The 24,133-nt window shown below is 43.0% G+C and overlaps 1 protein-coding gene across 1 annotated transcript in view; it reads left to right on the forward strand.

The window, feature by feature from the left end:
• Positions 1-24,133, forward strand: part of LOC309556055 (macrophage mannose receptor 1-like) — a 256,698-nt gene that overhangs the window by 71,901 nt on the left and 160,664 nt on the right. The window contains exons 10-12 of the mRNA XM_082258349.1: positions 14,674-14,789; positions 17,407-17,555; positions 23,052-23,251. Of these exons, the coding sequence (XP_082114475.1) occupies positions 14,674-14,789; positions 17,407-17,555; positions 23,052-23,251 (465 nt within the window). The remainder of the gene's footprint in view (positions 1-14,673; positions 14,790-17,406; positions 17,556-23,051; positions 23,252-24,133) is intronic.

The following is a 24,133-nucleotide window of genomic DNA, read 5'->3' on the forward strand; positions in this document are numbered from 1 at the left end:
TATATTTTTCACATTCTGCTATATGACATTCTCTCAAAAAAAAATTTAAAAATCAAAATATTTTAACATTTTAGGCGAATTTGTTTTCTGCTACATATTTTTGGTAAAAAAAATCGCAATAAGCGTATTTTGATTGGTTTGCGCAAAAGTTATCGCGTCTACTAACTACAGGAAAGATTTATGCCATTTTTACATTGTGACATTGTGGCGGATAGATCGGGCCCCTAACTGACATTTTTTTTTACACTTTTGGGGGTACCAGTGACATTTCTACAGTAATCAGTGCTAAAAATATGCACTGTTACTGTAATAATGACACTGGTATGGAAGGGGTTAACAGTATAGGTGATCAAGGAGTTAAATGTGAGCCTAGGGGAGTGATTCTAACTGTGGGAGGGCATGGCTTCTGAAATGAACTTAGAGACATGTGATCCTATATAGAAATATCACAGGGGCTCTATGGTCATTGCAGGGAGAAGAACGGTCGGCTGTGTTTACAACAGCTGCCCATCCTTCTCTCTTCTCTCCTAGCTTCCTACGCGTCTGACATAGACCTACGCCGGTTTGCAGAGGGGAGCCACCCTGCCGCAGTAAAAAGGCGGCGGGAGGTCGGGAAGTGGTTAATAAATGCAGGTAACTGCAATGACACATAGAAGGATCGTTTTTTTTTTGTGTCATGTTTACACCAAAGGCTGGTGTTTTTCCGTGTTCTAAAGCTGTGCAATATTATGCAACATGTTGGCATAATATCGCAACTCTGTGGATGGCCCGGGTGTGCTATGGGATTTGAGTGGAACCCCACACCAATATTAACCACTTCAGGCTCCGGAAGGTTTTACCCCCTTAATGATCAGGCCATTTTTTGCAATTCGGCATTACGTTACTTTAACTAACAATTGCCCAGAGATGCAACGCTGTACCCAAATACAACTGATGTCCTTTTTTTCCCCACAAATAGAGCTTTCTTTTGGTGGTATTTGATCATCTCTGCCGTTTTAGGATCTTGCGCTATAAACAAAAAAACAGCAACAATTAAAAAAAAAAAAAAAAAAAAAAAAAAACACAATATTTTTAACTTTTTGCTGTAAAACATTCCCAATAAAGAAATTTAAAAAAAATCTAATATTTTTCAGTTTAGGCCAATTTGTATTCTGCTACATATTTTTGGTAAAACAAAAATCCCAAAAAGCATATATTAATTGGTTTGCGCAAAAGTTATAGCATTTACAAACTATGGGATAGATTTTTGGACTTTTTATTGTTTTTATTAGTAATAGCGGCGATCAGCAATTTTTAGCGGGACTACAACATTGCGGCGGACAAATCTGACACTACCCGTGACACTTTTTGGGGACCAGTGACACCAATTCAGTGATCAGTGCTAAATAATATGCAGTTACTGTTTAAATGACACTGGCAGGGAGGGGATTAATACTGGGGGTGATCAAGTGTGAGCCTCAATTGTGCTTACTAACTGTGGGGGGGCTCTGTGACAGACAAAGAGAGGTCGGTGTTGCAGCTTAGCTGAGACACACAATCTCATTGTGCCAGTCTGACAGGAGAGCCGCCTGCCTTGTTTACATAGGCAGGTAGCTCTCCTGTCAGTTTCCCAGAAGATCGCGGGAGGCCGGCGGCGATTACGCCCGCTCCTCCCACGGTCTAGCTCCCGCTGTGTCCAACTGCGTGCACATAATTACATAAATCTACATGATTCTGCTCAGCTGAGCCGTCCTGCCACGGTAAATCTGCATGGGGCAGTCGGCAAGCGGTTAAAAATAAAAATGGCTTGGGGTCCCCCCCAAAATTCATACCTCCCACTGGGTGACACTTCCGCCATGTTTACTTGTCATTTGGCGAGTGTCTCTCAACGGAACATGTCGCGTTGGCCGGGCAGCAAGATTTTTTTTGTGTGGGTCGGCGTTTATTGTGATTGATGCTGGATTTACATCTGGGGACATGTTTTTTTTTTTTCTAAACTACTGTATGTTTGCGTTTTTATTTACTTTTGACTTTTTGGTGAATGAGTAGGGGTACAATCGTGCGACACTGTACCCAAATACAATTGATGTCCTTTTGTTTTCCACAAATAGAACTTTCTTTTGGTGGTATTTGAATACTTTTGCGTTTTTTTTTTTTTTTTTTGCGCCATAAACAAAAAAAAGAGCAGAAATTTTGAAAAAAAAATATATATTTTTTTTTACTTTCTGCCTTTAAAACAAATCCAATAAAAAAAATCGAATTTCTTTATCAATTTAGGCCAATATGTATTCTGCTACATATTTTTGTTAAAAAAAATCCCAATAAGCGTATATTGATTGGTTTGCACAAAAGTTATTGAGTCTACAATCTATGGGATATTTTTGTGGCATTATTTTTTAATTTATTTTACTAGTAGTGGCAACAATCAGCAATTTTGCCGCTGGCAAATCGGACACCTATTTGACACTTTTGATACTTTTTTGGGGACCAGTGACACTAATGGCGCTTTTCCACTGCATGGAACCGTACCGGTTCGGCCTGCTTTTGTGCTTTTCCACTGCTGGTACTGCATGGTATAGGGTCGGAACGGTTCGGTACGGTACGGTATAGGTTTGCTTTTCCACTGCATGGAACCGAACGGTACGGTACGGTACGGCCCTGAAAAACAGTACCTACTCGATTGTGGTTCCAACAGGTACCAAACTGGTACCATATCCCACAATCCTTTGCATGCAGTCACTACTAGCCACTGATTGGTCAAAGAATCCCACCCACCCGGTTGTTATCCCACCCACTTAACTTTAGTACTACTTTAGTGGAAAAGCAAACCTATACCATACCGTACCGAACCGTTCCGACACTATACCATGCAGTACCAGCAGTGGAAAAGCAAACCAGGCCAAGCAGGGCCGAGTAGAGCCGACCTGGTACGAGCCGGTACTTGCAGTGGAAAAGTGCCATAATACAGTGATCAGTGCTAAAAATATGCATTGTCACTGTACTAATGACACTGGCAGGGAAGGGGTTAACATCAGGGGCGATCAAAGGGTTAAATGTTTCCCTAGGGGATGCTTGCTAACTGTGTGGGTGTTGCTCTGACTGGGGGAAGACAGAGATCCTGTTTAGAAGGAACACAAGATCTCTATCTTCTCCCCTGTCCGAACGGTGATCTGACTTGTTTGCATAGGCATACCGGCATTCTACCAGTCTCAGGAACAACGGACCCGATGTCCACTGGACCCACTGATTGGCTCCCGCTCTGTCCAATTAGTGCGCAGACGCGCCTTCGGCAGCGCATGTGCGCCCCCTAGTGGGTATTGCACAAAATGACGTACAGGTACTTGATTTTGCGCAATAGACCTGAGCTGCCGCAGTACATGTACAGTATGTTAGGCGGTTGGCAAGTGGTGGATATTGGATACAAGCAAGATAATATTCCAGATTTTTCGACTTCACTGATTGCATGCTTGTCCTGGTAAGTGACTCACTAGGTACTGAAATCAAGTTAAGGATGGCAGCTCTAGATTTGCACTTTTTGGTGTGCTGGCCATTTTTGCTATATTGAGTTTTCCCTGTATTTCTGTTGACCATGCACTCTTAACAGAGCATTGATGGTGAAAGTGTGGGATGGATTATTGTTCAGCTAGACCCGTACCTATCCTCTGTATGGGGCTGTGTGAGTGGACACTGGAAAACTGAGCAGTGTTTTGGGTGAATACAAAGTAAAAGAGAAAAAAAAAATTTAATGAATTGAACAAATTTGACAGTTTGAATTTGGAGATCAATCCTCTGAGTAAATGTGACTCACTTCTGTGTTCTGGTAATGTGGTCCAAGGTTGCACAATATGCTCACCCACATCTTGTCCATTTCTCTTTTTGTGGTTCGGTGGGTACATTCCTTTTTTTTTTTTTTTTGGATTGTTTGTTCCAAAAAATGAAATGATTTTGAGGTTTCTGTTTGCCTGAAAAATAACAAAGAATTTGGAGTTTCAGAGAAAGCTGAACGCAAAAAATTGGACTTTTTTTGAGTTAAGAATACATACATGAATAGATTTTATTTGTAGCGCTTCCCTCAGAGGAGCCACTTGATATTTGGGTTATCTGTTCTTTTGCCTCGACTTGGTGAACGAGTAATGAAGATACTGCACTACTATGACTAGTACAAACCCGATTCCAAAAAAGTTGGGACACTGTACAAATTGTGAATAAAAACAGAATGCAATGATGTGGAAGTTTCAAATTTCAATATTTTATTCAGAATACAACATAGATGGCATATCAAATGTTTAAACTGAGAAAATGTATCATTTTAAGGGAAAAATAAATTGATTTTAAATTTCATGGCATCAACACATCTCAAAAAAGTTGGGACAAGGCCATGTTTACCACTGTGTGGCATCCCCTCTTCTTTTTATAACAGTCTGCAAATGTCTGGGGACTGAGGAGACAAGTTGCTCAAGTTTAGGAATAGGAATGTTGTCCCATTCTTTTCTAATACAGGCTTCTAGTTGCTCAACTGTCTTAGGTCTTCTTTGTCACATCTTCCTCTTTATGATGCGCCAAATATTTACTATGGGTTAAAGCTCTGGGCTGCAGGTTGGCCATTTCAGTACCTGGATCCTTCTTCTACGTAGCCATGATGTTGTAATTGATGCAGTATGTGGTCTGGCATTGTCATGTTGGAAAATGCAAGGTCTTCCCTGAAAGAGACAACTGGATGGAAGCATATGTTGTTCTAGAACTTGGATATACCTTTCAGCATTGATGGTGCCTTTCCAGATGTGTAAGCTACCCTTGCCACACGCACTCATGCAACCCCATACCATCAGAGATGCAGGCTTTTGAACTGAGCACTGATAACAACTTGGGTTGTCCTTGTCCTCTTTAGTCCGGATGACATGGCGTCCCAGTTTTACAAAAAGAACTCCAAATTCTGATTCGTTTGACCACAGAACAGTTTTCCACTTTGCCACAGTCCATTTTAAATGAGCCTTGGCCCAGAGAAAACCCCTGCGCTTCTGGATCATGTTTAGATATGGCTTCTTTTTTGGCCTATAGAGTTTTGGCCTGCAACGGCGAATAGCACAGTGGATTGTATTCACCGACAATGTTTTCTGGAAGTATTCCTGAGCCCATCTTGTGATTTCCATTACAGTAGCATTCCTGTATGTGATGCAGTGCCGTCTAAGGGCCGGAAGATCACGGCATCCAGTATGGTTTTCCGGCCTTGACCCTTACGCACAAAGATTGTTCCAGATTCTCTGAATCTTTGGATGATATTATGCACTGTAGATGATGATAAATTCAAACTCTTTGCAATTTTTCTCTGAGAAACTCCTTTCTGATATTGTTCCACTATTTTTCGCCGCAGCATTGGGGGAATTGGTGATCCCCAGTCCATCTTGACTTCGGAGAGACACTGCCACTCTGAGAGGCTCTTTTTATACCCAATCATGTTGCCAATTGACCTAATAAGTTGCAAATTTGTCCTCCAGCTGTTCCTTATATGTACATTTAACTTTTCCGGCCTCTTATTGGTACCTGCACCAACTTTTTTGGAATGTGTAGCTCTCATGAAATCCAAAATGAGCCAATATTTGGCATGACATTTCAAAATGTCTCACTTTCAACATTTGATATGTTATATTGTGAATAAAATATAAGTTTATGAGATTTGTAAATTAGTCTATTTCTTTTTTCTCCCAACTTTTTTTGGAATTGGGCTTGTATAAATACAAATATTCTGTACAAGAAAGCAAAATCCAGACTGGTTAAGAATAAAGGAATATATATATATATATATATATATATATATATATATATATATATATATATATATATATATATATATATATATATTGTTATATTTTAATGTATTAAAATAGATGGCAGTAAGTGGATGTAAAAACAATTAGAATGTAAATCACTAGTTCTAGACAAAGGAGGTAATATAATTTTGCAATCTAGAATAGGTCTATGTATATAAATGGTAATCTGCAAACTAGCATTAATCAGTGACACAGATAACAATAATGGCAATAGAGGTCAGTGCTGTTATAACGTTCCTGCTCCCAGTATAATGTACTGCTAGAATTCACTCTGTAGTAACAATTACTGTATGCTAAGATGCAGACCTTGCTGCAGAGGTACCCCTGTCTATAGGCAGCAAGTGAAATCCTTGCAGAACAGCTATCTGAGGAGACAGTTATTTGTCCTAGTTCTTGTAACGCTCCTGCGTTTCTTATATGGTGTGGATTTTCAGCTGCAGAAATAGTTCCACGTCAGTAGCCATGTAAGAGATATGCTGAGATACCATTCCCAACCTCAATGGCTCATCATGTGTGGAAGGTCTTATTTCAGCCAGTAAATACACACAATTAGCAAGCTGGTTCCTAGAATGACTTTATGTATGTGGTAACACAATGATGAAGGTTGAGGGATAGGTTGAGTGGAGGTGATAGGTGATAGACACTTGAAGGTGAGACAGTAGCAGATGGATGCAGGAAGGTTTAGCAATGTTGTATGATAGCAGATGATAGAATAGCAGGTGGACATACAAAAGAGATCAACCCAGTGCAGAAAAGTAGCAGTAGTCACAAGAGCTAGCAATCTAGTTTATGCAGATGTAATAAACAGTCTTTACTATGCAGAGCTAGATAGTGTAAGCTTAGTATAAGTTTATAGAGAATTCCCCTGCGGGGTACTTAGCACTATTAGCGATACAGCCGAAGGGTGGTTCAGGAGAGGCGGATGATCCAGTAGCGGGATACAGGGATCAGCGCAGCGAGGTTCCGTCAGCGAAGTAAGCTTGCAAGCATGGAAGCTTCAAGCAAGGTTAGCATCCAGATAAGGGTGTTTGAACGAGCACATGTGAGTGAGAACCGACGCCTTAAATAGCCATCTAGTCCGGCGCTGAGTGATGACAGCTCCAGTCTTAAAGGTGTATGCGCACCTTTCCAAAAGTAAATGGTAGGGCGCATACACTTGTGGAAAGTGTAATTTAGGGTACCAAAGGTACCGGAACATTACAATACCCCCCCCTTAAGGCCTGCTCCTGAAGGCCTCTGGAGCTGGTTTGTCTGGGTATCTCGCATGAAAATTGCGGATTAATCTAGGGGCATGTATGTCAGAGGTGTTTAGCCAGGTGTCGTCTTGGGGCCCATAGTTCTTCCATCTAACCAAGTACTGAAGTCTTCTTCTGTAGATACGAGAATCCAGAATCTCTTTTATCTCGTATTCTTCTCCACCTTCAACTTGTACAGGAGGGGGAGGTGGAATATTAGGCCTTATTCCTTGGTCCGGAACATGGGGTTTTAGTAGCGACACATGGAAAATGGGATGGATTTTTAGGTCCATTGGCAATGTAAGCTGCACTGCAGCTTTTCCAATAAGTTTCTTGATTGGGAAAGGTCCCAAGAACAGAGGTCCAAGCTTTTTGCTTGGGATCTTCTGTCTCAAGTTTTTTGTTTAGAGCCAAACGAGGTCCCCGATAGTATACTGTGGAGAAGGTCTTCTACGAAGATCATAGTACTTCTTTTGTTGACTGTGAGCGTGTGCAATGGTAGTATTTAGTAAACCCAGAGAATCCTTTATTTGGGAAAGATAATCTGAGGCTACTGGGTTATTTGAAGGAAGGATGCGTGGAGGGAGAATAGAGGGATGGAACCCATAGTTCAAGTAGAACGGACTCTGCTTGGTTGTACTGTGAGTTGCGTTGTTGTAGGCAAATTCTGCCAGGGGGAGAAGATCCAACCAATCATCCTGTTGGTAAGAAGTGTAACAACGTAAATACTGCTCGATGCATTGGTTGACTCTTTCAGTCTGTCCGTTGGTCTGCGGATGGTAAGGAGAAGTGAGCTTCCGCTCAATCCGTAGTATGTGACATAGTTCTTGCCAGAATTTAGAAATAAATTGGGATCCACGGTCAGACGAAAGAGTTTTTGGGATACCATGTAATCTGAAGACATGTTTCATCAGGAGTTCTGCCGTTTGTTTGGACGAAGGTAGTCTGCGAATAGCAATGAAATGTGCCATCTTTGTCAGATGGTCCACTGACACCAAGATGGTATTAAATCCTTTAGAAGGAGGCAATTCTACGATGAAGTCCAATGACAGAACCTCCCATGGAGTTTGGGGTATTGGTAGACTGCATAGTAGACCGGATGGTCTCGTAGTGTCAATTTTGGACCTGGCACAGACATTGCATGAAGAGACGAATTTTTGTATAGATGTTTTCATGTCAGGCCACCAGAATTGCCGAGAAATCAAATTGAAAGTCTTTGTCATACCCATATATCCTGCCATAGGCACATCATGCGATAATTCCAAGATCTTGGTGCGTAGGGTAGGTGGTATGTAAAGTTTGTCGTTGTAGTAGAGGAAGCCTTCTGCATCAGTATTTAGTTGTGGTGGGGGTGAATCCAAACTTATACCATGCAGAACCTCTTCCTTTAAGGAACGGACAACTCCAATAATGCGTTTGTGAGGTATTATAGGAACGGAAGGGATTTCAAAGTAGTTTTCTTCAGTTAGTCGTGATAGTGCATCCGCCTTTTTGTTCTTATCTGCAGGTGTGTAGGTCACTAGGAAGTTAAACCTTAGAAAGAATAGTGACCATCGTACCTGTCGATGCGAGAGAGTTTTGCTAGTCTGAAGATATTGGAGGTTTTTATGGTCCGTGTATATAATTATTGGTAGTTGGGTGCCTTCGAGTAAATGTCGCCAATTCTCCAGAGCCAATTTTATAGCAAGCAGTTCCTTTTCACCCACGGGGTAATTTATCTCGGGACTGCTCAGGGATTTAGAAAAAAAAGCGACTGGATGAAGTGGTGAAGTGTGGGTAGGTCGTTGGGAGAGTATTGCTCCTACTGCCATGTTTGACGCATCTACCTCCAGAATGTATTGGAGGGATGGGTCTGGATGGCGTAATATGGGAGCGGAAGTAAACCTTGTCTTTAACAAGTGGAAAGCCTTATTTGCTTCTTCTGACCATTTAAATGGTATTTTTATGCTAGTGAGCTGTGTGAGGGGTCTCACAATTGCAGAAAAGTTTTTTATGAACTTCCTGTAGAAATTTGCAAATCCCAGGAATCGCTGTAGCGCCTTGCGTGTAGTTGGTGTAGGCCAATCCTGAATGCAGGATATTTTACTCATGTCCATCTCGATTCCTGTTTTGGATATGATGTAGCCTAGAAAGAGTACCTCATCTTTATGGAACAAGCATTTCTTCAGCTTCACATAAAGATTATGTGCAAGCAATCTCGATAATACAAGTCTTACATGTCTTATGTGTTCAGACAGGGTCCGTGAATATATAAGTATATCGTCCAGATATACCACAACACAGACATCTAGTAAGTCTTTAAAAATATCGTTTATAAATCGTTGGAAAACTGCAGGGGCATTGCATAGGCCGAATGGCATCACAAGATATTCGAACAATCCGTATCTAGTTCTGAATGCAGTCTTCCACTCGTGTCCATCACGGATTCGAATGAGATTGTATGCTCCTTTCAGGTCTAATTTTGAAAAATAGGTAGCTCCACGCACCTGTTCAATGAGCTCAGGGATAAGCGGTAGAGGATAGCGATCTTTTATTGTGATAGCATTCAATTTCCTGTAGTCGATGATAGGTCTGAGACTTGAATCTTTATTGCGAACAAAAAAGAGTCCTGCTGCTGTGGAAGAAGTGGAAGGTCTAATAAAACCTTTTTCCAAGTTCTCATCCAAATAGGTTTTGAGATGGGCAAGTTCATCCTGTGAAAGAGGATAAACATGACCGAACGGCAATTTGCTATTTGGGAGTAGATCAATGCTACAATCATAGTCTCGATGAGGAGGTAATGCTTGAGCATTTTTCTCAAGAAAAACCTCAGAAAGATCCTGATAACATAGTGGTGCAATCTCATCTGTCACCACAGACAGAATCTTCCCGGAAAACGGGAGGTTACACGTTTCCTCGCAATAACAAGAAGGGAAGGTCAAGGACCGTTTCTTCCAATCTATGGTTGGTTGGTGTGTGTGCAACCAAGGAAGTCCCAACACAATGGGAAAGTGGGGTGATGGTATTAAATCAAAGGTAGAAGTCTCCCTATGAGACTCGTTAATAGTGACTAGAAGTGCTTGTGTCTGATCGGTGATCGGACCAGAGGATAACGGAACACCGGTAATAAGACTTACTGAGACAGGTTTGAGTTTAGAAATAATAGGAATTTTATTTAAAGCAGCAAAACATATATCCATATAATTTCCACAAGATCCTGTGTCAATCATGGCCTTAGTAGTAATCCTGTTCTGGTCCCACTGTAATGTCAAAAAAATAGAAATGTAGGGGTTAGTGAATGAAGTTGTCAATCCTCCTAGGGAGACATGTGAACACTCGCCCTTCTTTTTGTTGACTAGGGGACAGACGTTTATCTTGTGATCCGGGGATGCACAGTACAAGCAGAGATTTTCATTTCGTCTTTTGGCTTTTTCCATAGTTGATAGCGGTGGGCGTATGGTTCCTATCTCCATAGGAACGGGGTCAACGGCCAGACTCCGAGAGGAAACGGATAATGGCATTCCCATCTTTTCAGCCTTTCTTTCTCGTAGTCTTCTATCTATGGTAATACAGAGTTGTATTAGTGCATCCAGGGTTTTTGGCAGATCCGCTCGGGCGAGCTCGTCCTTAACGGCTTCTGATAGGCCAAGCCTAAATTGGGTTTTCAGAGATGCATCATTCCATTCTGAATCAAGGGTCCATCTCTTGAACTCTGCGACAAAGTCTTCTACAGGCCTCCTTCCTTGTTACAAGGATCTTAACTGAAGATCAGCAGTACTCTGCCTATTAGGGTCATCATATAGGCTAGTGAGCTCTGCCAGGAACAAGGCATAGGAGTTGAGAAGCTGGTCGTTTTTCTCAAAAAGAGAGTCTGCCCAGGCTCGAGGATCGTTTGATAGGTAAGAAATAATAGTACAAACCTTAATGTGATCAGTAAGGTAGGTACGAGGTTTTAGCAAAAAAAGTAACTCACATGCGTTTTTAAATTTGCAAAATTTTTTGCGATCGCCTGTAAATACCAAAGGGGGATTTATCTTGGGTTCAGGGGACTGAGCAGAGGTAAGTTGTGTCAGTCTAATTACCTGCTGCGACAGAGCCTGATTGTCTTCTTTTAATTCAGCAAGTGCGTGTATTAACGCAGATACTTGCTGTTTTAATTGTGTCACCTGAGTGGTTATTTCTGCTGAATCCATTTTTTTGGTTCGTTCAATCTGTAACGCTCCTGCGTTTCTTATATGGTGTGGATTTTCAGCTGCAGAAATAGTTCCACGTCAGTAGCCATGTAAGAGATATGCTGAGATACCATTCCCAACCTCAATGACTCATCATGTGTGGAAGGTCTTATTTCAGCCAGTAAATACACACAATTAGCAAGCTGGTTCCTAGAATGACTTTATGTATGTGGTAACACAATGATGAAGGTTGAGGGATAGGTTGAGTGGAGGTGATAGGTGATAGACACTTGAAGGTGAGACAGTAGCAGATGGATGCAGGAAGGTTTAGCAATGTTGTATGATAGCAGATGATAGAATAGCAGGTGGACATACAAAAGAGATCAACCCAGTGCAGAAAAGTAGCAGTAGTCACAAGAGCTAGCAATCTAGTTTATGCAGATGTAATAAACAGTCTTTACTATGCAGAGCTAGATAGTGTAAGCTTAGTATAAGTTTATAGAGAATTCCCCTGCGGGGTACTTAGCACTATTAGCGATACAGCCGAAGGGTGGTTCAGGAGAGGCGGATGATCCAGTAGCGGTATACAGGGATCAGCGCAGCGAGGTTCCGTCAGCGAAGTAAGCTTGCAAGCATGGAAGCTTCAAGCAAGGTTAGCATCCAGAACACATGTGAGTGAGAACCGACGCCTTAAATAGCCATCTAGTCTGGCGCTGAGTGATGACAGCTCCAGTCTTAAAGGTGTATGCGCACCTATCCAAAAGTAAATGGTAGGGCGCATACACTTGTGGAAAGTGTAATTTAGGGTACCAAAGGTACCGGAACATTACAGTTCTTCAGCCAGCTAGCGTTGGGCCCCTGTTATTATGGTGGTGCATATAAATACAGTCTTGGTAAACTCTGCAAGCAACAGAAACTTGGACTTTTCTATGTGCTCAGTCTCTACTAGCAGCAATAAGTCGATGGCAGCAATGCCCTCTCACCAGTCCCAGAAATACAGTCTAATGGTCCTGCTGTACGGACATCTTCTGGATATGTCTGGGGTGGCTCTGGTTATCAGCCCAACACTATATCCCTTTTGTAGTCAAACTAATTGATGTCATCTGTCTGGCTGTCCCGGGTGGTAGAGCTTTGTAAATCCAGGGAATGTATGGACAGAAATACAACTCCTTTTGCAAGAAAACAGCTCTCATGTATGTATTTCATCTGTGTATTCAACTGTCTGCAGTTTAGATTTAATGTATACAGAGATTTTCTGATGTGTTGGAGAAAAGAAACACTCATCTGGTCACATGTGTGCCAAGCTCAGCCAATGGCCAAGCCAGTAAAAATGTTCTGGTGGGTCCTGTCTTCAAATCAGAACAGGAACATGTCTCCCTAGCCATTGCCTCTTTTTAAAATCCAATTGAGCCTTCAGTTTAAAAAAGCTTATTAGATTTCAGGTAGGTAAAAAAAAAAAAATTTTGGAAAGCAGCCACATTCTAAATATAAATGTCTGTCCCCTGCCAGCAGGCTGCAGAGATGGACCATTGTTCTCTGCGTGGAAGCTGTGGTCTCCCTGCAGATGTCCTACAGACCCGCTGCTGAGACAATGATAGTGGGCTTTGCTCAATGCAGAACTATAAATCTGACTCAGCAGGGGTCATGTTGAACCTCTGCAGGGAAACCACTGCTTCCGCGCAAAAAGCAAGTGTCCTTTTCTAAAGCATGTTGGCAGAGGAGCAGGCTTTTCAACTCATGCTGTGGCTGCTTTCTAAAGAAAATGAACTGTTAGGGCCCTTTCACACTGATTCATTTTTGATGCCCTTTTGGTCAACTTCAGGGCCCTTTCACGCTGATAGCCTTTTAACCACTTGACCTCCACTGAACATTTACCCCCCTTCTTGACCAGGCCAAATTTTGAGATACCGCACTGCGTTACTTTAACTGATAATTGAATCTGTACCCAAATAACATTTATGTCCTTTTTTTCTACAAATTAGCTTTCTTTTTATGGTATTTGATCACCTCTGCGGTTTTTACTTTTTGTACTATAAACAAAAGAATATTGTAAATTTTGAAAAAAAAAAACAAAACAATATTTTTTACTTTCTGCTATTAAACATATCCAATAAAAAAAATGGAAAAAATTAAACTTCTTCATTAATTTAGGCCAATATGTATTCTGCTACATATTTTTGGTAAAAAAAAGATATCCCAATAAGCATATTTTGATTGGTTTGTGCAAAAGTTATGGCGTCTCCAAAGTATGGGATATTTTTATTTATTTTCAAAAACTTTTTTTTTTTTTACTAGTAATGGCGGCGATCAGCGACTTAGAGCCGCACTGCAATATTGCTGCGGACAGTCGGACAGCTAACTGACACTTTTTGGGAACCAGTGACACTAATACATTGATCAGTGTTAAAAAAAAATATGCACTGTCTCTGTACAGATGACGCTGGCTGAAAAGCGGTTAGCATCAGGGACTGTCAAAGTGTTAAATGTGTGCCTAGCCACTGTTTCTGTGTACTATGGGAGGTGCTTTCACTAGGTGGAGACATTGATCCTTGTCACTGCTTTACAGGAACACAGGATCCATGCCTTCTGTACTGACAGAACAATATGCTTTGTTTACATAGGCAGATCCTTGTTCTCCCTCAGTGCCAAAGGATTGGCGGGTGCCGGCGCACATCGTGTCCGCAGTACCCGCAAATCAGCTCCCAGTGTGTAAAATCACAGCGGGAGTGAGCCGCCGGTGGCATACATGCGCGCCCCAGACCTAAAAGTGCAGGATTATGTACTAGGTATGTGATCTGATGCAGCAGTGCCACTTTGCCACCATACAGTATATGCAAGTTATATGGTCGGCAAGTGGTTAATGCCTTCTCATCAACTTGCAATGGATGCAGCATGCAGAACTTTTGCAACACACCTGCAGTGTGAAGGTTTCCATAGGATTTAAAGGGATAGAATTTTTATGCATTTTTCATCTTCTTTTAAAACCCCAAAATCGCATCAAAAACTGATTAATGTGAAAAGGCCTTCAAGGACCATTAATTTAAAGTTAAGTTGGGCTTTAAAACAATTATACAGGCAGCACTTTTAGTTCATTCTCATAAGTTCATGTCCATTCTCTGCCCCAGTAACTATACAGGAAATTTCGAAAATCCCTCCGTCAGGCACATCAATAAAAATGAATAAGATGTATTAACCCTTGAAAATTCTAACCATAATAAAACAAAGTTGTTGCTGGAGTTTAACTTTACATTTTATTATGATTAACAGAAAAGATGCCAGAATACAGGTTTTCATGCTATTACCCACTGATAGATAAATTATATTCTGTATGACCAACACTAATTATAAAGCGGTTCAACAGTGAAACAGATACATCTCCATCATTTGCTGATGTGCTTTAATCACCTCTTCACAATTGCATAGGCACACAAATAAGGAATTTGATCATTCAGTTTGGTGATTGTACTCTCATGTTTGCAGGGATGGAAAAGACACGGATTCTATTGCTACATCATAGCTGAAGAAAAATCCACATTTTCAGAAGCCAACTCCACTTGCAATACACATGCCGCTTTTTTGATGACGGTGGAAGACAGGTACCGTATATGCATTGCAGACCCCCGCCTGATCCCGTTGCCTGTCCCCAGGTCCATTACCCACTGGGTGCACAGCAGCCCAGTGATGTATTTAGGTTTTGTGCTGCCCTAGGCCTGACTAAACTTGTGCACCCCATAATTTAAATATGACCCACCCCTTCCTGTAAAGGCCACACCGATTCATGTTTATGTCCCGTCCTGTTATCAGTAAACCACAGACTACATCCAGTTTATCAGTGCCCATCAGTGCAGCCTATCAGTGCCTATTAGTGCAGCCTATCAGAGCATCATATCAGTGCCCATCAGTGCTGCCTTATCAGTGCAGCCCCATCAGTGCACCTTATCAGTGCAGCCTCATCAGTGGCCATCAGCGCACCCTTATCAGTGGCAGTCATTGCAGCCTCATCAGTGGCCATCAGTGCAGCCCATTAGTGCAGTCAATGCAGCCCCATCAGTGAAGCTTATCGGTGCCCACTTTTTTTGCTGCCCCCCTGCAAAGTGCCACCCTAGGCCTGGGCCTTGTTGGCCTAGGCCAAGATACTGCAGCAGCCTATCAGTCTCTCCACTCAACAACCAGGCAGAAGTTTCTTTTTTTTTTTGGTGGGGGGGGGGGGTTATTGGTTGAAGAACTGGGATAGGGGGAGCCTTGGAATAATCCAGTGCAATTTGAAATGAGGACACTCTCTAGTGGAACTAACTTCTTAACCATTTCCATACCGGCCCAATTCTGACATTCCTCTCCTACGTGTAAAAATCATAGTTTTCTTGCTAGAAAATTAATTAGAACTTAGCAGAGACCCTAGGGAATAAAATGGCAGACTTTTTTTTGAAAAAATACTTGGAGTAAATAGATACCCAACATATCATGCTTTAAAATTGCACACACGTGTAGTTTTTTTCATTTGTCAAGGCGGGACATGACGTCATAACATTTACTGTGCAGGGAATCGCCGGCAGAAAAAAAAAGTATCTGTATGATACCTGTAGCTGCAAGCATCATTCAAATATCTCCACTCAAAGCTAAGGACGTCATATGACGGCCAGTGGTATGGAAGTGGTTAAAAGTAGACTTCTAGTATAAGGGGAAGTGGACGTAAAGCTTCAGGGGAATCCCACACCGAAAACAGCCGAGTCAGCAAACTCTGGAACAGATCTCTCTCAGGCCTTTACTCACTGTGTCCCTGTATACATGGATGCCTCCTTCCATTATCAGACCTTGTACCATGAGCCTCCCAGCCAGATCCTCAGCAGACTTTACTCCAAACTGTTCCTGTAACTCCAGCAATCAGCTCCCCAACTCTCCTTGACCTGGGACCCTGTTGAACCACTTGTAAACTCCAACTGGATAGCCCAGGAGGGCAGATAGCCCCTCCAGGCTGAGTCCATCTCCACTAAGTAAAGGACCCTGCTATTCTAGGTCCCAGGCTATTTATGCGCACATCAGCCCCCTGCTGGTCACCCCCCCCCCGACCAGGGATTGGCTGAGGCAGCATAAATAGTCTTGCTACCCATTTGATGGCTCCACACCTATGTTCCATAACAACCCAGAGAGCTCTAAAATGCAGGGAGGAGCAATCAAATTTGCAGCCTGTGAAACACAGAACAGCCAAAAGCAATCAACCGGCTCCTCTGGCTACAGAGGAGCCAAAAATAAATTTGCCTAAACCTACTAGCAGCTAACTAGGAGGATGTTACATATATAATGTGCCAAAATTAATCTTTTGCTTTTACAAGTAAATAATATTATTCTTACAGTTAGCAAAATATCAGTTAGTTTAAAGTGGATTTGTAATAAATACTACTGGAGTTTAACTGTTTTGTTTAGTTAACTAATGTAGCACCTTTAAAATCCTACTCTTAGCCTGGGTTCACACTGGGGCGGCTGCAAAGTCACCCGACTCTGAAGCTGCCCCGTGCAGCGCGACTTCAGTGGGGCTTGAATACGACTTCTCTAATAGAAGTCAATGCAAGTCGCCCCCAAAGTAGTGCAGGAACCTTTTTCTAAGTCGGAGCGACTTCATTGCACTGAATGGAGCGCGACTTGTCAGGCGGCTAAGTCGCCTGACAAGTTGCCCCAGTGTGAACCAAGACTTATCCTATGTTTATTTTATACTACAATACAACAATTTGTTTTACTAATATGGGTCCTTTCACACGGGCTTTCCACCCAGCGGACTACATTTTGCTCAGCGGGGAATCGATCTGCCGATCCCCGCTAAGCAGGTATTTTGCAGAGACAGACCTGTCAGATCCCTGCTCCCCTCTATGGGAGATCGGATCAGAAGGGACTGCCTGTCTGTTTGCATCCAATCCAAATCCTCCAGACGGATGGAAAATAGGGTTTCTATCCGTCTGGATTAATCGGACCACATTGGATCGGATCGGAGAGCAGTGGGTGTCAGCGGACATGCCACCACTGGCATCCGCTGCTCCATAGAGGTGCTGGGAGCATCCGATCAGGTCCACCTGAAAAACTGACAGGCAGACCTGATCAGAAAACCTGTGTGAAAGGGGTCTACCTCACACCAGAAACCCTCCATTCAATTTCCCCAATCATTGGTATTAGAAAGAATGTTGATAATATTATGACAGGATGTTGACTTTTTGGCATTTGCAGATTTGAACAGGCCTATCTAACAAGTCTGATTGGGCTTAGACCAGAGAAATATTTCTGGACAGGACTCTCAAACATGGAGGAAAAGCAGACTTTCAAATGGACCACCAACAACGGGGTTTTGTACACTCACTGGGATGCTGAAAGCCCTGGTAAGTCACCCAATTTCATTGCTCCTTGTTTGATTGGGAACTGAGTAAGCAACAAGGAAAGTGCCAAGTCCAGTTTTAACGTTATTTAGAATCTATTGTCATAAAAAGTCAATGTGTTTTGGGGTTTCAAAAGGTCCCTCTTCATCAGGTCTTGGCACTGTAAAACAAAGTGTCTACTGGATGGATAACATTAGAGAAATCCTGAGGGCTAATGACTATGACAGCCCTGGATGCAGGTTACAATGGTTGTAAACCTCTAAAGGGAAAAATGAACAAAGCATATCCCTCTATAGTGTGTACTTGCCTCAATCGTAGTGTGGTCTGATCTATCTGGCCCCACCCCCTCTCCAGCACACAGAAGGTGATTGACAGCCCCAGCTGTGCATGCTTCCCTATGAGACCGTGTAGAGGGGGTGTGTCCTGTCCCTCCACTCTGGTCTTAGATTACACTCAGCAAACAAAGGGAGAGGCGCCTCTAAGTGTAGACCTGTAGACATTTTATGTCTACATTAAAAAAATGTCTACAGTCTACATTCAGAGGCGCCTCTTCCTTTGTTTGTCTTTCACAGCCTACTGGAACCTTGGTTTGTTCCCATTGATGGCAGCCCTAAGTCGTTGGACTTTTTATCCTTGCTATATCACCATATTACATTTCCACTTCATATGGACTTTTTAAATGAACTTTCATATGGACTTATTTGGGGCCTGCAGCCCATGCGCCTGTTAACCCTTATTTTCAATTAGGCTCCATTCACACCTGGGCGTTTTTGAGCGTTTTCCAGCTCTAAAAACGCTAAAAAAAAAAACGTTCCGAAACGCCCAACAAGTAAAACCCCATTCATTTAAATGGCCCCTGTTCACATCTGAGCGTTTTAACGCCTGAAGCAAAACGCCTGTAGCTTAAAAAAAAGTACATGAGCTTCTTTTTGAGCTTCTTCAATGCCTGCCTCCAAAAACGCCTGAAAAAAACGCCTGAAAATCGCGGTAAAAATCGCTGTAAAAAGCAAAAACGCTACGCTCAAGTGTGAATGCAGCCTTACACAGCCTGCTCTATGCTGTGCAAGTATGTGACATCAGATCCCCACCCCCTGCTTTCTGTAGCTGAGAAAAACCAGATCTAGAAGGCTGTAGAGAAGATAGGACTGCAGATAAACAGGTACAACTTATGTAGGAAGATTTGTTTAATCTCTGTGCATCACCTGAGGCCAGTCACTTTACTTGGTTTATGTAAGGGTTTACAACCACTTTAAGAACAGTGTAAGGGTTTGTCCACATTAGTGACACTCTCTACCTTCCATGGTAAAGCAGCAGCTGCCAGGCCTGCCAGGGGGAGATGCTTCTCCCTCCTGAATTCCTGCTTTTATTGTGGCCAAAGAGTGATTTTCTATTGAAATATCTCACCACAACCTCAAACCAAGCATTTAGCTTGCGATTATGATGTGGACTTATTCATGTAAAGCAGAACTAAACTCAAAGAAATACCTTCTCCTTCTAGTGATGCAGTTTAAATCTCTCACCAGCCGCTGTCATCTTCTTCTCGGCTACTTCTGGGTGATGGAGTTTTTGGCCTCTTGTTTGGCTGGTTGGTAAATGACATCCTGCACATGCGCACAGGAGTGTCTCATTTGGGCACGGCTGGAACATGCCGGGAATGTATGCTGAGCTGCGCATGCACAGCTCAGTGTGCATTCATTAAAAGACTGCGAGCAGGCAGGTAGATGTTTGCCATTGCATGTCTCTTCTACAATAAAGAGCCACCTACTCACATTTTTCTATTATGTTTTTTTTAACAGATAGCTACTAGTTATGTTTATTTATGCTTTAAATGGGTTACATTTGGCAGCGGTACTGCCTGTCCAGTGCCTCCATTGGCATTTGGCTTAATGGCTGGAGAAGAAACTTTCATGATCCAGCTATTAGCTTTCCTACACAGATCCACACAGGAAGCCTCTATTTTGAATTCATTCAAGGTTTTTATTTCAACTGAAGCTCTGATGAATGGGGGGGGGGGGGGGGGGGGGGTGGCAGTCTGACCCCTGAAATGCATTGGCTGTTTTTTTAGTATAAAACTAATAAATTAATTTGCACTATTTTATTCTGGAGCTCCTTCCATGCAAACACTATATTACCAAAAGTATTGGGACGCCTATCTTTACACACACACATGAACTTTAATGGCATCCCAGTCTTAGTCCGTAGGGTTTAATATTACGTTGGTCCACTCTTTGCAGCTATGACAGCTTCAACTCTCCTGGGAAGGCTGAGCACAAGGTTTAGGAGTGTCTATGGGAATGTTTGACTGTTCTTCCAGAAGCGTATTTGTAAGGTCAGGCACTAATGTTGGACAAGAAGGCCTGGCTCACAGTCTCTGCTCTTGTGTTCTATGGGATTGAGGCCAGTCACGTTCCTCAACCCCAAACTAGCTCATCCATGTCTTTGTGGACCTTGCTTTGTGCACTGGTCAAAATCATTTGGTGGAGAGGGGATTATGGTGTGGGGTTGTTTTTCAGGGGTTGGGCTTGGCCCCTTAGTTCCAGTGAAGGGAACTCTTAAGGCATCAGCATACCAAGACATTTTGGACAATTTTATGCTCGTAACTTTGTAGGAATAGTTTGGGGATGGCCCCTTTCTGTTCCAATAGGACTGCGCACCATTGCACAAGGCAAGGTCCATAAAGACTTGGATGAGCAAGTTTGGGGTGAAGGAACTTGACTGGCCTGCACAGAGTCCTGACCTCAACCTGATAGAACATCTTTTGGATGAATTTGAGCGGAGACTGCGAGCCAGGCCTTTCCTCCAACATCAGTGCCTGACCTCACAAAAGCTATTCTGGAATAATGGTCAAACACTCCCATAGGCACACTTCTAAACCTTGTGGACAGCCTTCCCAGAGGAGTTGAAGCTGTTATAGCTGCAAAGGGTGGGTCAACTCAATATTTTAGACCCGGTTCACACTTCTGCGTGTGCCGGGTTCGCATGTCATGTCGGAGCGCACTGCTCCGACATGACATGCGATCAGCTGTGCGGTGCGAGTTTAGCCATACAGTTTGTATGGCTAAATTCGCACCGCACCCGCAGCAAAGACGCACAGGAGGCATTTTTGCTGCCGCATCAGGATCGGATCGCACAGCGGTTCACACTTGTGCGATCCGATCCTGTGCGAACTGCACGATCGCACTGCGATATGCGATCAAACTGGGGGTGTCGTTAAGATTACATTGACACCCCCAGCGGATCGCATATGGCAGTGTGAACTGCCGGGGGTGCGTGTGCGATGCGGGAACAGGCTGCGAATTCGCAGCCTTCCCGCATCGCAATAGTGTGAACCGAGCCTAACCCCACGGACAAAGACTGGGAGGATACCATTAACCACTTTACCACCGGAGGATTTTGCTGTCTTCCGTCCAGGCCACTTTTTGCGATTCGGCGCTGTGCGACTTTAACTGACAATTGCGCGGTCGTGCGACGCCGTACCCAAACAAAATTTACGTCCTTTTTTTCCCACAAACAGAGCTTTCTTTTGGTGGTATTTGATCACCTGTGCGATTTTTACTTTTTGCGCTATAAACAAAAAAAGAGCGTTTATTTTGAAAAAATAACAATATTTTTCACATTTTTTTATATGAAATTCCCCCCAAAAAAAATGTAAAAATCAAATTTTTTTTAAATTGTTGGCCAATTTGTTTTCTGCTACCTATGTTTAGTAAAAAAAATTGCAATAAGCGTATTTTGATTGGTTTGCGCAAAAGTTATCGCGTTTACTAACTAAGGGAAAGATTTCTGTCATTTTTGGTGGGTTTTTTTAACGCGTAATGGCGGTGATCTGCGTTTTTTTTGCAGGACTGCGACATTGCGGCAGACAGATCGGACCCTTGACTGACATTTTTGACACTTTTGGGGGTACCAGTGACATTTCTACAGTAATCAGTGCTATATATATGCACTGTTACTGTAAAAATGACATTGGCAGGGAAGGGGTTAATTTTATTGGAGAGGGAGGGGTTAATGTATGCCTGGTGCTTACTGACGTGTGGGGGGGGGGGGGTGACTGTGTGACAGAAGGACAGATCGGATGTCCAGCTATGCTGAACACTCCGATCTGTCACTCCCTGTCACTATGGAGATCCGCCCGCTGTGTGGATCTCCAGACTGAAACACAGCGGGAGCGAGCCTCCGGCGGCGCGCGAGCGCCGCCCACAAGGGGCGGAGTCCAGCGACGTAGGTCTACGTCGCTGGACGGATCGCGGCACTTTGCCGCAGTAGCCTCCATGTGAGCGGAGGTAAAGTGGTTAAGCACTTTAAGACCGGAAGATTTTCCCCCTTAATGACCAGGCCCTATTTTGCGATTCGGCATTGCATTACTTTAACGGACAATTGCGCAGTCGTGCGACACTGTACCTAAATAAAATTGATGTCCTTTTTTTCACACAAATAGAGTTTTCTTTTGGTGGTATCTGATCACCTGTGTGATTTTTATTTTTTGCGCTATATACAAAAAAACTAGACAATTTTGAAAAAAAAAAACAATATTTTTCACATTCTGCTATATAACATTCTCAAAAAAATATGTAAAAATCAAAATTTTTTTAACATTTTAGGCCAATTTGTTTTCTTGGTAAAAAAAAAAATCGCAATAAGCGTATTTTGATTGGTTTGTGCAAAAGTTATCGCATCTACTAACTACAATTTATGTAATTTTTATTATTTTATTTTTTTACTAGTAACGGCGGCAATCTGTGGTTTTTTGCGGGACTGCGACATTGCGGTGGACAGATCGGACCCCTAACTGACATTGACACTTTTGTGGGTAGCAGTGACATTACTACAGTAATCAGAGCTAAAAATATGCACTGTTACTGTAATAATGACACTGGTAGGGAAGGGGGTTAACCCTATGGGTGATCAATGGGTTAAATGCGAGCCTAGGGGAGTGATTCTAACTGTGGGGGGGCGTGGCTTGTGAAATGACCATAGAGACATGTGATCCTATATAGAAGGATCTCTATGATCATCCCAGGGAGAAGGACGGTTGGCTGTGTTTACAACATCCGACCGTCCTTCTCTCTCAGCAGGGAGAGATCGCGGGTGTCAGGTGGCAATCGGAGGCGCCTGACACCCGCAGCGGCTTCCCCGTTGCCGAGTGGGGGCAGGAGCACGTAGGCGGCACGCCTAGCTTTCCGCACGTGACCGGCGTAGCTCTATGTCGGTTTGCACAGGAGAGCCACCCTGCTGCAGTAAATCTGCGGCGGGTGGTCGGGAAGTGGTTGAAGTTCATGTGCGTGTAAAGGCAGGCGTCCCAATACTTTTGATAATATAGCGTATTTTTTATTTTTTTTTGAGTGCCTCCATTGGGTACAGTGCCTCTACTATACACATCACTGGCATTTTCAGGCAGCCTGTGCCTTTCTCATATGACCCATATTCATGTCTGTGTGAACTGCATAGGTAATATTTTCCTGCATGTGTCTGTATTGATGTAAATTTTTCATTTTAAAGGGAGAAAACAGGGTTGTGTTGTGATGAGAACCGGAAACAAAGGTGGATTGTGGGATGTCATCAACTGTGATGAGAAAGCTAAGTTTGTCTGCAAGAAATATGCGCAAGGAGTGACACCGCCACCAATCCCGAAAACAACGCCAGAGCCAAAGTGCCCAGAGGGGTGGGGGACAAACAGCCACATAAGCTCTTGTTTCAAGGTAAGTAGGGGGATTTCTATGACGGTACATTTCCAAGAGAGCTCTTCACAGACCCCCCATCTCCACCTGCAGGGCCATATGTTGTAAGTTTGAGAAAGACAGTCTAAAAGCAAGCAGCTCCTCTGTGCTCTCTGTTTGAAAACCCCACAATGCTCTATGACACCGGTACACCCTGTATTTACTAAGTGTAGTACTAAGTGAAAATGTCCAAATTGGGCCCAATTAGCCATTTTCCTCCCTCGACGTCATGTGACTCTGAAGAAATGACACTCAACACACTGCCATTAATGTCTAAATCACTGGCAACAAAAGTGAATACACCCCTATGTGAAAATGTCCAAATTGGGCCCAATTAGCCATTTTCCCTCCCTGGTGTCATGTAAAACGTTAGTGTTACAAGGTCTCAGGTGTGAATGGGGAGCAGGAGTGTTAAATTTTGTGTTATCGTTCTCACTCTCTCATACTGGTCATTGGAAGTTCAACATGGCACCTCATGGCAAAGAACTCTCTAAAGATCTAAAAAAAAAAGAACTGTTGCTCTACATAAAGATGACCTAGGCTATATGAAGATTGCCAACACCCTGAAACTGAGCTGCAGCACGGTGGCCAAGACCATACAGCAGTTTAACAGGACAGGTTCCACTCAGAATAGGCCTCGCCATGGTCCACCAAAGGAAATGGGTGCACGGGCTTAGCATCATATCCAGAGGTTGTCTTTGGGAAATAGACGTATGAGTGCTGCTAGCATTGCTGCAGAGGTTGAAGGAGTGGGAGATCAGCCTATCAGTGCTCAGACCATACACCACACACTGCATCAAAGTGGTCTGCATGGCTGTCATCCCAGAAGGAAGCGTCTTCTAAAGATGATGCACAAGAAAGCCC

This window comes from Pelophylax lessonae (assembly GCF_965119305.1).
Source record: "Pelophylax lessonae genome assembly, chromosome: 5".
Lineage (NCBI taxonomy): Eukaryota > Metazoa > Chordata > Amphibia > Anura > Ranidae > Pelophylax > Pelophylax lessonae.